General features: G+C 35.4%; 2 protein-coding genes across 4 annotated transcripts; one reads left to right on the top strand and one right to left on the bottom strand.

Moving 5' to 3' along the window:
• Positions 1-1347: 1347 nt before the first annotated feature.
• LOC141677067 (elongator complex protein 1) lies at positions 1348-8775 on the bottom strand. 3 transcript variants are annotated; one of them, XM_074482802.1, is made up of 6 exons: positions 8516-8775; positions 7294-7620; positions 3920-6957; positions 2800-2898; positions 2362-2680; positions 1348-1819 (listed from the first exon to the last, which is right to left on the bottom strand). In XM_074482802.1, the coding sequence occupies exons 1-5, from the start codon at positions 8672-8674 to the stop codon at positions 2365-2367; spliced, it is 3939 nt and encodes a 1312-aa protein (XP_074338903.1). In that variant the 5' UTR covers positions 8675-8775; the 3' UTR covers positions 1348-1819; positions 2362-2364. The 3 variants fall into 3 exon arrangements, with proteins under 3 accessions (XP_074338903.1, XP_074338906.1, XP_074338904.1); XM_074482805.1 differs by having other exon boundaries at positions 1348-1786; XM_074482803.1 differs by having other exon boundaries at positions 1348-1777.
• An 824-nt stretch (positions 8776-9599) lies between these two features.
• LOC141678153 (putative pentatricopeptide repeat-containing protein At1g10330) lies at positions 9600-11510 on the top strand. The gene has a single exon (XM_074484403.1). The coding sequence runs from the start codon at positions 9744-9746 to the stop codon at positions 11139-11141; it is 1398 nt and encodes a 465-aa protein (XP_074340504.1). The 5' UTR covers positions 9600-9743; the 3' UTR covers positions 11142-11510.
• The last annotated feature ends 843 nt before the right edge of the window (positions 11511-12353 follow it).

The following is a 12353-nucleotide window of genomic DNA, read 5'->3' as shown; positions in this document are numbered from 1 at the left end:
TTTCTCTGACAAATAATACCTGTTGCAACATTTGATTGATATAGCACAATCCTAGTCAGGATACCTTATCTATAGCGAACAGCCAGTTTTTAATTTTTTACTTTTTCTTAACTTTATTATTAAGAGTTATATTACCGACTAGTCTCCGCTCATAACTTGCTTATTCTTACAACCATCATAGAAAACACTGTATCATGCATCTCTGGAGGCTACTAATTAGTCCAGCAAATTAGAGTAAGAGATTAATTTATACCATATGTTTCAGTTTTTAATAATTTATATTAATTTATTTTAAATAATATATTGTTTTATTAATAATGTTTTTATCATAAATAATGGAAGGAAAAATATCCTCTTCAATTTATATATCACTATTTTCTGATTTATGTATTATTTTCATATATTTTATCATTTCTCTCCTCCGTTTCATTACACAAACTAAAATTGTGCTTAGATCGGGAACATTTTAATAAGTTTTACTCATAGATTTAGATTATTTTCTTATAATTTAAACTAGAAGTCTAACAGACTAATTTAGGAAGGATAACTTCACTTTTTCTTAATTATTTCATAAAAAAATTACTCTGTTTTCGTTTACTACTTTTCTATACATTTCTTCATTCATAGTATATTTTATAAATGAATTTTCGGTACGGTTCATCCCTTTATTATCTCAATATGTCCAAAGGGGAAACAATACCCAACATGATTTAGGATGTGTTTGGTATTACACTGTTCAGACGGCAACAGCAGCTTTTCGCTGAAAAGAAGTTAAAATATTGTTTGGTAAAATTTAAAAGCTGTTTTTCGGAAAAGTGCTTTTGGCCTAAAAGCTCTGTTACCGAAAGTAAGTGCCCTCATGCTTTTAGAAAAAGCTGTTTTTAGCTGTTGCGGGGAGCAGATACTGATTTCACCATCAAATCTTACCAAAAGCATTATTATTTTTAATTTTTTGCATCAAAACATATACTTATCAAAAAAATTACCAAACAGTCATCTGACAGTCATCTGAAAAAAGTGCTATTGTAAAAAAATTATTTTTTACAATAGCACTTTTTTCAACAGCACTTTTTCTAACGGCACGGCAATTTTTAACAGCAATCCCAAACAGAGCCTTAATTTCAAACTTCTTGTAGATTTTTCCAAAATATTATGTTTGATTAATAAACAATTTATGAAACTATCAACAATAATTGTAAAGATTATGCATGTCTAAATTCCTCTCCTAACAATTGTTATAAGTATTTATGCCCAATAATTTTATTTTTCCATCTATATTTTGGATTAGTTTATTACTCCTTGCTAGAATTTTAGGATATTATATCCGGAAATGAAGATCTGTAAGAATTTATAATAATGATTTATTTATTACTAAGAATTTACAAGGTAAGGCAATTATGACCAATTTTTGGAACATGTTCAGACATAATAATGACTGAAGCTTGTAGCGCATTCCCTTTAAAATATGGAGAAAAAAAAAATTCATGTGGCGTACTACTCCCAACCCATAAGGTACATATATTGTGTTACTAGTAAATGAATCTATGGAACTGATTAATATGATCGTTCTTTCTTTCTTCCAGCTTCTTTCTTCACAGGAGTGGGAAAGTGATACTTCGTACATGGACCAATGTACCCACCAAGCCAAACATAAGAAGGAACAACACGGCCTGGAAAATACTCCATAACCTTGTAATTTTACTCCTACAAACTCCACTCTTCCACTAACACTAACATACACCCGCCACCTCCTTACTCCTTCGATAGCAAATGGTGGCTGCGGAAACTAAAGTCAGGTCAGGGAACGATCTTCACTGTTCTGTTTTGCAAATTATATATAGGGAATTAATATTAATACACTTTAATCACATGAGATAAGCCTTGAGAAATAAAAGTCCTGCATCAGTTATTTATTTTTTATGGTCCCAGGCATGAATTAGAGAGGCGCATGCAGAGAACACAACAAACTGCTCCATGGGACCATTATACAATTGCAATAAAGTCTTCTATGTCCAGGCTAAATTAGAAAAAGCTTTAACACTTATGCATCTCATTTGAAGTTACAATACTATGGTATGCCAGGCAAAATTGAATCGACCTGCTACCATATAATCAAAACAACTACAGAACTTATTTTCAGCCTTTAAAAATTAGGAAAAAAAACATATGGATTAGAAATCAGGTGTGCGTAGCATAAAGCTGGCGTGGAGGTGAATTCAGTACCACTCTAGATTTTATGTTTGAATAACACTAATTGAATGAGAAAGGTATCTCTGTCTCCTAATATAAACTAATTGAACAGAAACAGAGTACAACTTCGGAACATGGTGCACTAAATAAAAGAGCAATGAAATGGCTTACCTATTAAGGCGAAAGAAACATCTTGATTTGCCAGGAGAAGGCCTCTGAGTTTAGCAACTCTTTTCTTACTTTCTTCATGTAAAGCTCCTGAGAGAAAGCATGTTCATCTATAATCTCACTCAACGTTGCATCAGCAGCTAGACCTACTGCTGCCATTTGAGACAGTTGAAAGTTTTCTCCTACTCGCTGCAATTTTCTTGCAATGTCTTCCTTGTTAAGCATTACAAGAGTAACTAACAAAGATTTAAGCTCTCTCTTTGCACCAGCCGCCAGAGACATGCCCTTCAGATGCTCCACCAAGGCCATCTCTTCATCAGGGCTGAATGACAATTTTCAATTAACAATTGCGGTGCGGGAATGTGATCGACTAAAAGTCTAAAACTTTGAATACTTAAAACCCATATAAGTAGTAGGCAGTACATAAAATAAACAACATACCTGCCGGCACGGATTTTTCCTCTGTTCCGTTGACGCCTAATCCCTCTGGCCTTGCTAGTGGTACTCGAAGTAACAGAAGCTGCGGAGCCTTTCCTTGTTCTATGATGAAAGCAGTTTATCAGAGGCAATCCAAATTGTCAACCGTTTAGTTTTTCAAGGTCAAAACTTGTACAGGAAAGATATGAACCCATATGTCAAAATGGTTATCCACATGACTACCTATATCTGCAATATTCCTCTTTTCCTCCAATTTGTATTTACAGTTAGCTCTTCATAACAATCTGTCAACTAATCAACCTCATTCAATAGCGTGAACATATCAACAAATTCTTCTTAAACTTACCCATGACATTCTATCTCATATATGGTGAGCCTTAGTCCTTGCTGCCTAAATGTATAATACTTCCGACATTTAATGAGTAGTTCTAGATCTACTTTAATGAGTAGTCCTAGGTCTACTTGTCGTCTTCTTATCATTTTAAATTGTGGTACTTCCTTTCGAATTATAATATTTTCTTGTCTTTACAGTATACAAAAATTATGAAATCAAGGATGTTTAACATAGGGAGCTCAGTTGATTGTGTGCATCAGTTTGTGCGTTAACTATACTTATTTGTGCAAGTTGCACGCGCCTTTATTATTTATAATATATAATTCTAAAATACTTGATTGCAAGGTACTGAACTTAGCTGGTATTTTCAGTAATGTCTATTTCGGGCATACTCGTAGGGTTATCGACAACTACGACAAATTTTGAAAAATATGCATCATAATTACTGATGCCTAATTTAAAGAACTATGTGTCTACAATTTCATAGATCAAATATAAAAATGATTCTTTCCGTGAAGCCTCTTTCAAAAGATGAAACTACTGAACCACTATTTACATGCTAACAGCATATGCAAGCGGTTCGGTCGATAAAGACGCCGAACTGACATTAATTTTATGTGACATGTGTATAGTTTCTTTGCTGGCGATGGGACACGCCTCTACATGTCACAGAAAAAAAAATGAAAGATGTAGAAAAGGGAAAGGTCTATAGAAAGAGGGCCTAATTACGCATCTAATGTAACATGTAAACAGAGATCATAACAATAGATGTAAAGATAAATAGCATACCCCAAGGTGTACGCGCTCATTCCGCTAAGATTGCTGCTAGTTTCTGAAGCAGTATCATCGTCAAGATCGTTTACTGATTGCTCATCTTCCTTGAGTTTGGCAGCGAGTAATAATCTTCGTTGCCTCACTGCCAAGTAGCGCGCTAAGTATTTTCCCACTTTCTCCAAACCTTCTTCATACTCTCCAATCAGCATGCTGGCACACTCAAGAGATGCATCCTTGACTTCTGAAACTAAATCATCTCTTCTGTACAAATAAGCAATCCTTAGAGCCTCCTCCCAGTCCCTTGCACTGATTAAGAGACTGATCCCAATATTTACATCTCCACAGTACTCTACAGCAATCTTAGCAGCTTCCCCCGGTTTACCAAGTGCCTGAAGTTCCTCACACAGTTCATGAGCTAGTTGAATGATCTCCTCTTTTCCCAGCTTGATGAGACCTGCAACTGTCAGTACCCCAGCCCAATTACCACAGGCACGAAATGCCTTTAAAGCTTTCTCTAAATTTAAACAGCTCAAGTAAGTTGTAGCAGCATCTTCATAGCATTTGATGTCACTAAGATGATCTGCCCAGGCCTCGGTAACGAGCCTTCTCCTGACTGTATCCGTTGTCAGCTGAAGTCCTAGAGGAAAAAGCTGTGGATTGTTCTTTATGAGGTTCATACAATCTTCTGAATAAGCATCTCCTGCTGAAATAATGTGTCGGAGTGCATTTTCATACCTTTTCAGTTTCAGGTCAATATTATATTTCATTAATAAAGTTGGCAACTGTTCCAATTCCTGAAGGAAAGGAAGAAATTCTTTTGGGTCTTTTTGTGAATTCAACGCAACTATAGCAGCAAGGTTCAGATCGTAAAGCCCCAATGCAGCTTCATATACAGCATCAGATTCAGATAGCCACAAGAGATGTTTCAAAGATTCCTCAGCAGAAGGGTAAGAAACTTTCCTTGGGTCATCAGAACCTGAAAGCTCCATATCCCTGATTACTTTTATTCTCTTCAAAGCTTCTTCAAGGGCTGGGGGTTCATTTCGAGCTAAGGTAGTCAAAATGCAAAGTTCTCTTGCAGGGCTTTCCACTATTTGCTCCTCAAGTGCCTTTCTCACAGCCATCAGTACAGAAGATACCTTATTATTATCAAGTGAACCCTTGAAATCTCCAACTTCTAAGGATTTAGCCTCTTCTTTGTGTAAGGATGTGAACTCTTTGTACAATGTCTCCATCACATTTTCATTCTTTATAGAACAGACAAACTCCGTTATATAGCTCAGATTATCAACCTGTCTTATAAACTCTGCAGCTGATTGAAGAAAGTTCTTCCAACCGCAATCGTCAAGAATTATATTGAAATCTATTCTATGTCGCCTTACCATGTGTAGCGCATCTTTAAAACGCCTTTGGCCCAACGCATTGACAATCGACGCTACAACCAATTTTCTTGGATAGATGCACTCCAGGTTTCCTCTAATTGTTTGTATAATAACAGCAGATTCATCTCCATGCAGGACACCTATAACTTTGGCACCTTTCTCCCATAAAATTATACTCTTACTTTCTTCTTCTCCGCGTCTTTTCTTAATAACAGGTAAAAAGTTGTCATATTTAGCATCTAGCTGTCCGAACAAAATATCACTTACTTCAATTACGAAGAGCAAATCCTGTTTAGTAGTAAGAATCAGATGTGTGATCATGTGATCAGGGGAATTGGAATAAAATGAGAAACTGCTGCAGTTATTGCATAGTGTCCTTCCACCTCCATGCAATCTACCAAAATTATCAAGCCCAAATAGCAAAAAAGGATTTGATGGATCATAACCTCCAACAGGAACCACACTCATCCATGGACAAGATGATGAAAAACTCATATCAGTACGGTTTCCAATAATAGGTACTCCAGTTCCTGACTGCTTTTTATACTCAAATATATTTCCATCAATAAACTGAACAAACGCGGTTCCATTAAATACAGGATTTCGTGCAAGGCCAATAACCAACCCTTCGAGTGAGATCTGACTAGAAATCTTAGCATTCCAACCTGAGCATGTCACTGTGCCAGGGATATGATTTTCCAAACACATGATCTCGATTTCCTGTATGCAAGCCAAACTATCCCGGCTTGAAGAGGATTTTACAAGGTCACTGCTCAGATTAAAGCCAGAATGCAAAACATTGAGCAGAACATGTGAATCCAACCATAAGAGATGCACAGAAGATCCTAGTGCTTCGCCGGAGGCAGGCTCAACATTGAATTCTTTACCATCTAGTTCTTCCCAAAAGTCCACTACAGGAAGCTCAACAACACATAGAGCACTGTCAGACAAAGATACAGCCAACAGAGTCTTAGAACTCTTGGACCAAAAAGCCATTTCTCTAATTGCACAAGGAAATCTTAATTCAAACAAAAACATAGGAGGTGGAATCAGCGACATGGAAAGGGGAGTAACTAATATCTTAGAGTCATCAATGACCAATGCCGTTGAATTATCCATGACAGCAGTAATCCACACAAAGTTGTAGGTTGTGACGAGGCCACGAAGAGTCCAGCAAATCAGCTGAAGTGGATTTGTTGGATCCCATGAGAACTTCAGTCCATCCTGTCTCAAGTACCTAATTTCTTGTTTTAAGTACCAGTGATTGTTATTAAAAAACCAAATCTTGAGGGAGTCATGATTTTCAGATCTGACAATAGCTGCAAGGAGTTCAGAATTACAATTCCATTTGATATTCTCTATGGTTGCATCCAATCTTTCATTTACGCTAAATGAACTCCTTTCTAAACCATTCCTCTCAAAAAAAACTATTGAAGGGCAGTTATTTTTATCCTTGTTGTCATAAACAGCTGCAATTTTAGCTCCACTGGGCATCCATTCTAAAATTACTCCCATAAAAGACTTTGCTTCTGAAAGAGCATGAAGCGCCCCCGTATCTCGTTCCCAAATTTTGATTTTCTTATTTATGGTAGCGGAATCATGTGCCTTGCTTATTGTAGCAAAGTACTTCCCGTCACCTCTCCAAGAAATGGAGGTTCCCAACTGGCCAGCCTTCAACAAATAAATCGACCAAATCATATTCAAAGAAAATAAACATAAAACATAATATAAGTTCTCCAGAAAAGGGGCTGCGTGCATGACCTGTTACTTGTAGATGGATTAAAAGATATAATAATAACATTAATGCAGAAAATATGTGAATTAAACACATACTATTACAGTCACTACAAACTATGCACAAAAGTTAGTTCATTCACCTCGACCATTAAGTGATGTTGTTTCTAAAATGAACATGTAGCATAGATTAGCATCAAAATAAGAACGTTATAGTTCAAAGGAGGTACCCCAAATTGATAAAAAAAAAAAAAAAAAGAGTTTCTTACTTACATCAATTTCTTCGATAGGGTCCTCAATTGAAATCTCATACAACAAATCCCAATCATGAGTCATTACTAGTATCTGGCCAAAACCAGTAACCACCGCAAGCAAATATCCATCTGGACTGGGTGAGATGCACTTGACACCACCCTCTACACGACCAACAATCTCTGTTGCATTGTCGTCAACATTATATAGCAACAAATGTCCATTCGAAGTGCCTGCCACAAGTGCTTCTTTTTCCATGACAAAATCCATGGAAGTAATGAAGTCTCCATGTTCTAAATCAATTGGCTCAACCACCACAGGTAAAGATGTCTTGCTCCGCCCTACATCCTGCCACATTTAACAATTCCCATAAGTGCCTTGGCGGACAGGTGGAAAAGAAAAAATAGCATACTGTGCATGACTAAAAAAAATAAGCTGAATTATCTTAGCAACCCTAAGTTTAAATCAAATATTTTGCTCAAATGAACAAAAAGCATTTCTGTGTATGTCATATAGACATAATTTCTTTAAAGCAAAACACTACATAATTTCCTTCCACCAAATCCATCATGTACTTGAAAATTGAAATCATCAACAAGTACAAAATCTCCTCCATATATCATGCTTACAGCATATATACCACGTGTAATACAAGAAAAAACTCCACTCGCGTAAACTAGCACCTTGCTTCAGTTTTTAGCACAATTTACAATAAAGGACTATACACCCTATACTTACATATAACAGTTTCGATTCCATTTCACATCTACTTACAATAAATTAGGTTTCTGACAAATGACTATACACACAAACTGATAAAAAGCTAGCTAAAACATCAACCTTCACCTCACTGTCATACAAGCAAATCTCTAGCTTGTAAATTTCCTACAATTCATACGAGATCAAACATTCCCGGTTCACACTTACAATCAAATCATATCACGCAGCAGCACTACATATATTGCGAATGAAGTTGTAATTGTACATATAGTAGAACCTCCATAATTAACATAATAGAGACTGGCATATTTTTAACTTCAATTACACTAATAATCTCGATAAATTAATATAACTCTCTGGTCTCCGGTCTACTCATAGGTATTCTAAAGAAAGGAACATAACATAACAGAGACAATGTATTTTAACATCGATGAACTGATAATCTGATAAATTAATAAAATTCGCTGGTCTCGAGAGTACTAATACATACTACATTAGAATTAGGGAGAAAAAGTAAACCTACATGGATAGAAGGGAGTTGAGTGGTGTAAATAAGATTAGCGGAAGAAGCGAAGAACAAACGATTCTTTTCGATGTCGAATGCAGCAAATTGTAAGGTTTCATTTTCTAATTGCAGCTGGAGATTGGAGATGAGCTCAGTTGACAGCTTTAGATTTCTCATTGAGAGTCAGGTGGATGAACCCAACAAAAACCCTAGAAATAACAGATTTGGTGTTTTTGGGGTTTTTAGTTTTAGTGGGGGTTTAAAGAAAGAGGCTTTTAACGGTTTAACCTAGAGTCATAAGGGTCTGTTTGGCTTTTTTCTTTCACTTAAATACTCTGCTCATTTAACATTCCCTGTTCTGTTTCCTCAAAATAATTGTTTTTAACTTTATATTTCATTTAATTAATCTAATAAGTTAATTATTAGATTTAATTTTTTTGAGCTATACGTTCTGTTTAATAACTTTTGAATTATTTAAATATGACAATGTGAGTTAACTGTTAAATATGATTAAATATGCTGCCAAACATACTTGAAGCAAGTTTAAGTTGCAACAGGGATTGAGACTTCTCTGGCACAACCTCAACCTCTGGGAACAATGTTGAACTGATCTCAAACTGCATACTAAACAACAGCTGCACAATAGATTTGACTGCATTTTCTGTCTCTTGTAATCTTGCAGAAAGCAAGATACGAGTTCCGTAACTTCATGGAGATTGGATATAATGGCTAAAGCTCTCTAGTGGAAACTAACATACATTGGCTGATATACGAGAGTACACAACCAAATTCCAACTCACATAGACACATAGCATTACCATTTACCAAGACTGTATAGTAGTATGAGATTAAGACATATTTTTTCCAAAGGTTACATCGATCTTAATTCTTACATTACTGCTTATACTAATTCTTAAGACATATTTAATTCTTAAACAGTCATACGTTATATCTTTCTGTGCATTGGACATACTTAATCGTGAGATTAAGACATATTTAATTCTTAAATTCTCTCCAAATTTAAATCAGGTATACTAATACAAGGCGTTAAGGTCACACATGTTATATCTTTCTGTGCATTGGACAATAATAACATTCTCATGCTCGGCTATGCACTATCCTCATTGCCGTCATAAGCACTGCTTTCTGTTTTATATTAACTCCTAGCCTGGCAAACATAATATACGTCGAGATGCTTGGAGAAGTACATAATCTTAAGAATTACGTAAGTTTCTTGATATAGAACATGCCAGACTTAGCTGAATTGTCACTACAACTCCTCCAAAAATACATCAAACATTCTAAGCAAATCAATCAAATACATGCTTTTCTAATCACTAACAATCTCCTACTCTTTAATCCAACCTTTAAATGGATGACCACGCTTTTGTACAACACTCTTATTAGAGCTTATCTTAACCTTCATAAATCTCGCAACTCATTAGTTTTATACAAACACATGCTTGTTCATCAAGTTCCACCAAATAGTCACACTTTCCCTTCTCTAATCAAAGCAGCATTACATTTCATGTTCCCTGAATCACTTTATACTCAAGTGCTTAAACGTGGGATATTAAAAGATCCATTTGTTCAGACGTCTTTTCTGTGTTTGTATGCGCAAATGGGCAATCTTGGTCATGCACGTAAGGTGTTTGATGAAATGTCTGAACCGTGTATTGTTTCTTACAATGCTATGCTTGATGCTTTTTGCAAGAATGGGGAAATGGGGTCGGCTGTTTTGGTGTTTCAAAGCATGCCTGTTAGAGATATTGTTTCTTGGACAAGTATTATAAATGGGTATGGAAGAAATAAGTGTTTTCGCGAAGCGATTGAGTTTTTTAGAATTATGATGGTGCATGGAGATTTGAGGGATTTTAATGTAAAACCAAATGAAGCTACATTTGTTAGTGTGCTATCTTCGTGCACAAGTTTGTTAGGTATAGGTGGTTTGTATCAAGGAAAGCAAATTCACACGTACATGATCAAGAATGAAAGTGAATTAACTGTGTTTATGGGGACGGCAATGATAGCCCTTTATGGAAAATTGGGTTACTTGGTATATGCTATAAGAGTTTTTGACAATATGGTAGATAAACAAGTGTGTACATGGAATGCACTGATTTCGTCTTTGGCTCTGAATAGTATGGAGAACCAGGCGTTGGACATGTTTGAGAAGATGAAAAGTAGAGGGGTGATGCCAAATGAGGTTACTTTTGTTGCTGTCCTGGTTGCTTGTGCTCGTGCCAATCTTGTGGAGCTAGGTCTAGAATTATTTGAGTCAATGTCGCGTGTGTCTAGAATCGTTCCAAGAATGGAGCACTATGGATGTGTGGTAGATCTTCTTGGCAGAGCTGGGCTCTTGACAGAAGCACAAGACTTTATAAGAAGAATGCCTTTTGAGCCCGATGCATCTGTTCTTGGAGCTCTAATGGGTGCTTGCAAAGTGCATGGCGCCATTGAGTTGGGGAATGAAGTTGCAAAAAGAATTATTGAACTGCAACCCCTGCATTGCGGACGATATGTACTTTTGTCGAGTATATATGCTGAAGCTGATAGGTGGGACAATGCTGCTCAATTACGGAAAGCCATGGTGGATGCAGGAATACAAAAAGTCCCGGCTATTAGCATGATAGAGTCAATCTAGAGATTATAACTTCAAATTTCTCATCAACGCACAAGCAATATGCTCTTTTTAACTTTGTGATACACACATATATATATATATATCTTAAAATGGTCAAGTTTTATCCAGATGTCATTCATATTCCAATTTTTTCAGCCTTGACGGGCTTCAGCTTTGATGTCTCTCTTCGTGGAGTTTTTTGTGTAACTGGAAGTCGTTGATTGTCCACGATATCAACAAAAGAAAGTCACGAAATTGTTGATTCTTCACAACAGAGTTGTTCTTAGTGTGAAGTTGGTGTTTGTAAACTAAACTTTGGCATAAATTCATCTACGAGGATATCATACCCCTCATTGTTAATTCACCAAGATTTTGAATGGATTGTTGTTTTGTTTCCCTCTCCTGACAATTACACTTTCAGAAAAATCTAACATACGCATAATAACATTCAAAGTTCTAGTATTAGTAATAACTAGCTCTTTAGTCCGTGCAATGCACGGGCATGTTCTCTAATGCGTGATTTGACGTTATTGTGATTGTAATTATCGACGATATATTCATGTTGTTTCATGATGGATCGATTAACTAAATATCTTTCTTTATGAAATTGAGATCGATGTCGTATTTAACGTGTTTTTTCTCAAAATGAATTGAATATGCGGCAATGAAATCGAAATATACGATCAAAATATTATTCAAATGACAGCACACATATCTCATGAAAATAATTATAATGAATGAAATATTGTGAAGTTAATTAAAGAGTTACTATATTTGTTTACATGGTACAGTTAGTGATACAAAATATAATCAATATGATGTAATTCAATATGATGTAATTCTTACTTTCCATATTAGAAAATGTAATGATTGGATATGATATAATGAATATTAGGTAATTTTTACTTTCCATATTAGAAAATGTAATGATTGGATATGAAAGCCGACATATTAAATATAATATTGTAAAACTTATAATATAAATATATTTTGCAATATACATCATTTTTTATGATAAATATATTAATAGATAGGTCGATAATCATTGGTTATGAAAATTGAAAAATGGACTTCATCGGTTGAACTACCGTCAAAAATCGAGAATTTATCGAAATGCTCGATCGAAATAATGTTGAACATACTTTTATATTCTTTTTAAAATATATAAATAAAATAATTATATTTGAGATATGTAAAATTACATTTGTACATCCATACCAAGTTATAACATTA

The sequence above is a fragment of the Apium graveolens genome, chromosome 8 (genome assembly GCF_009905375.1).
Source record: "Apium graveolens cultivar Ventura chromosome 8, ASM990537v1, whole genome shotgun sequence".
NCBI classification, from domain to species: domain Eukaryota; kingdom Viridiplantae; phylum Streptophyta; class Magnoliopsida; order Apiales; family Apiaceae; genus Apium; species Apium graveolens.
The sequence above is the reverse complement of the archived record's forward strand: the minus strand, read 5'-3'. Positions and strand labels throughout refer to the sequence as shown.

Excerpts from the sequence above, each read along its gene's own strand:
- LOC141677067 (XM_074482802.1), bottom strand. The coding sequence starts at position 8,674 with ATGAGAAATCTAAAGCTGTCAACTGAGCTCATCTCCAATCTCCAGCTG. Across the intron at positions 7,621-8,515 it reads CTCAACTCCCTTCTATCCAT|GATGTAGGGCGGAGCAAGAC; the intron begins GTAGGTTTACTT and ends TAAATGTGGCAG. Across the intron at positions 2,681-2,799 it reads GGAAAAATCCGTGCCGGCAG|CCCTGATGAAGAGATGGCCT; the intron begins GTATGTTGTTTA and ends ATTGTCATTCAG.
- LOC141678153 (XM_074484403.1), top strand. The coding sequence starts at position 9,744 with ATGCCAGACTTAGCTGAATTGTCACTACAACTCCTCCAAAAATACATC.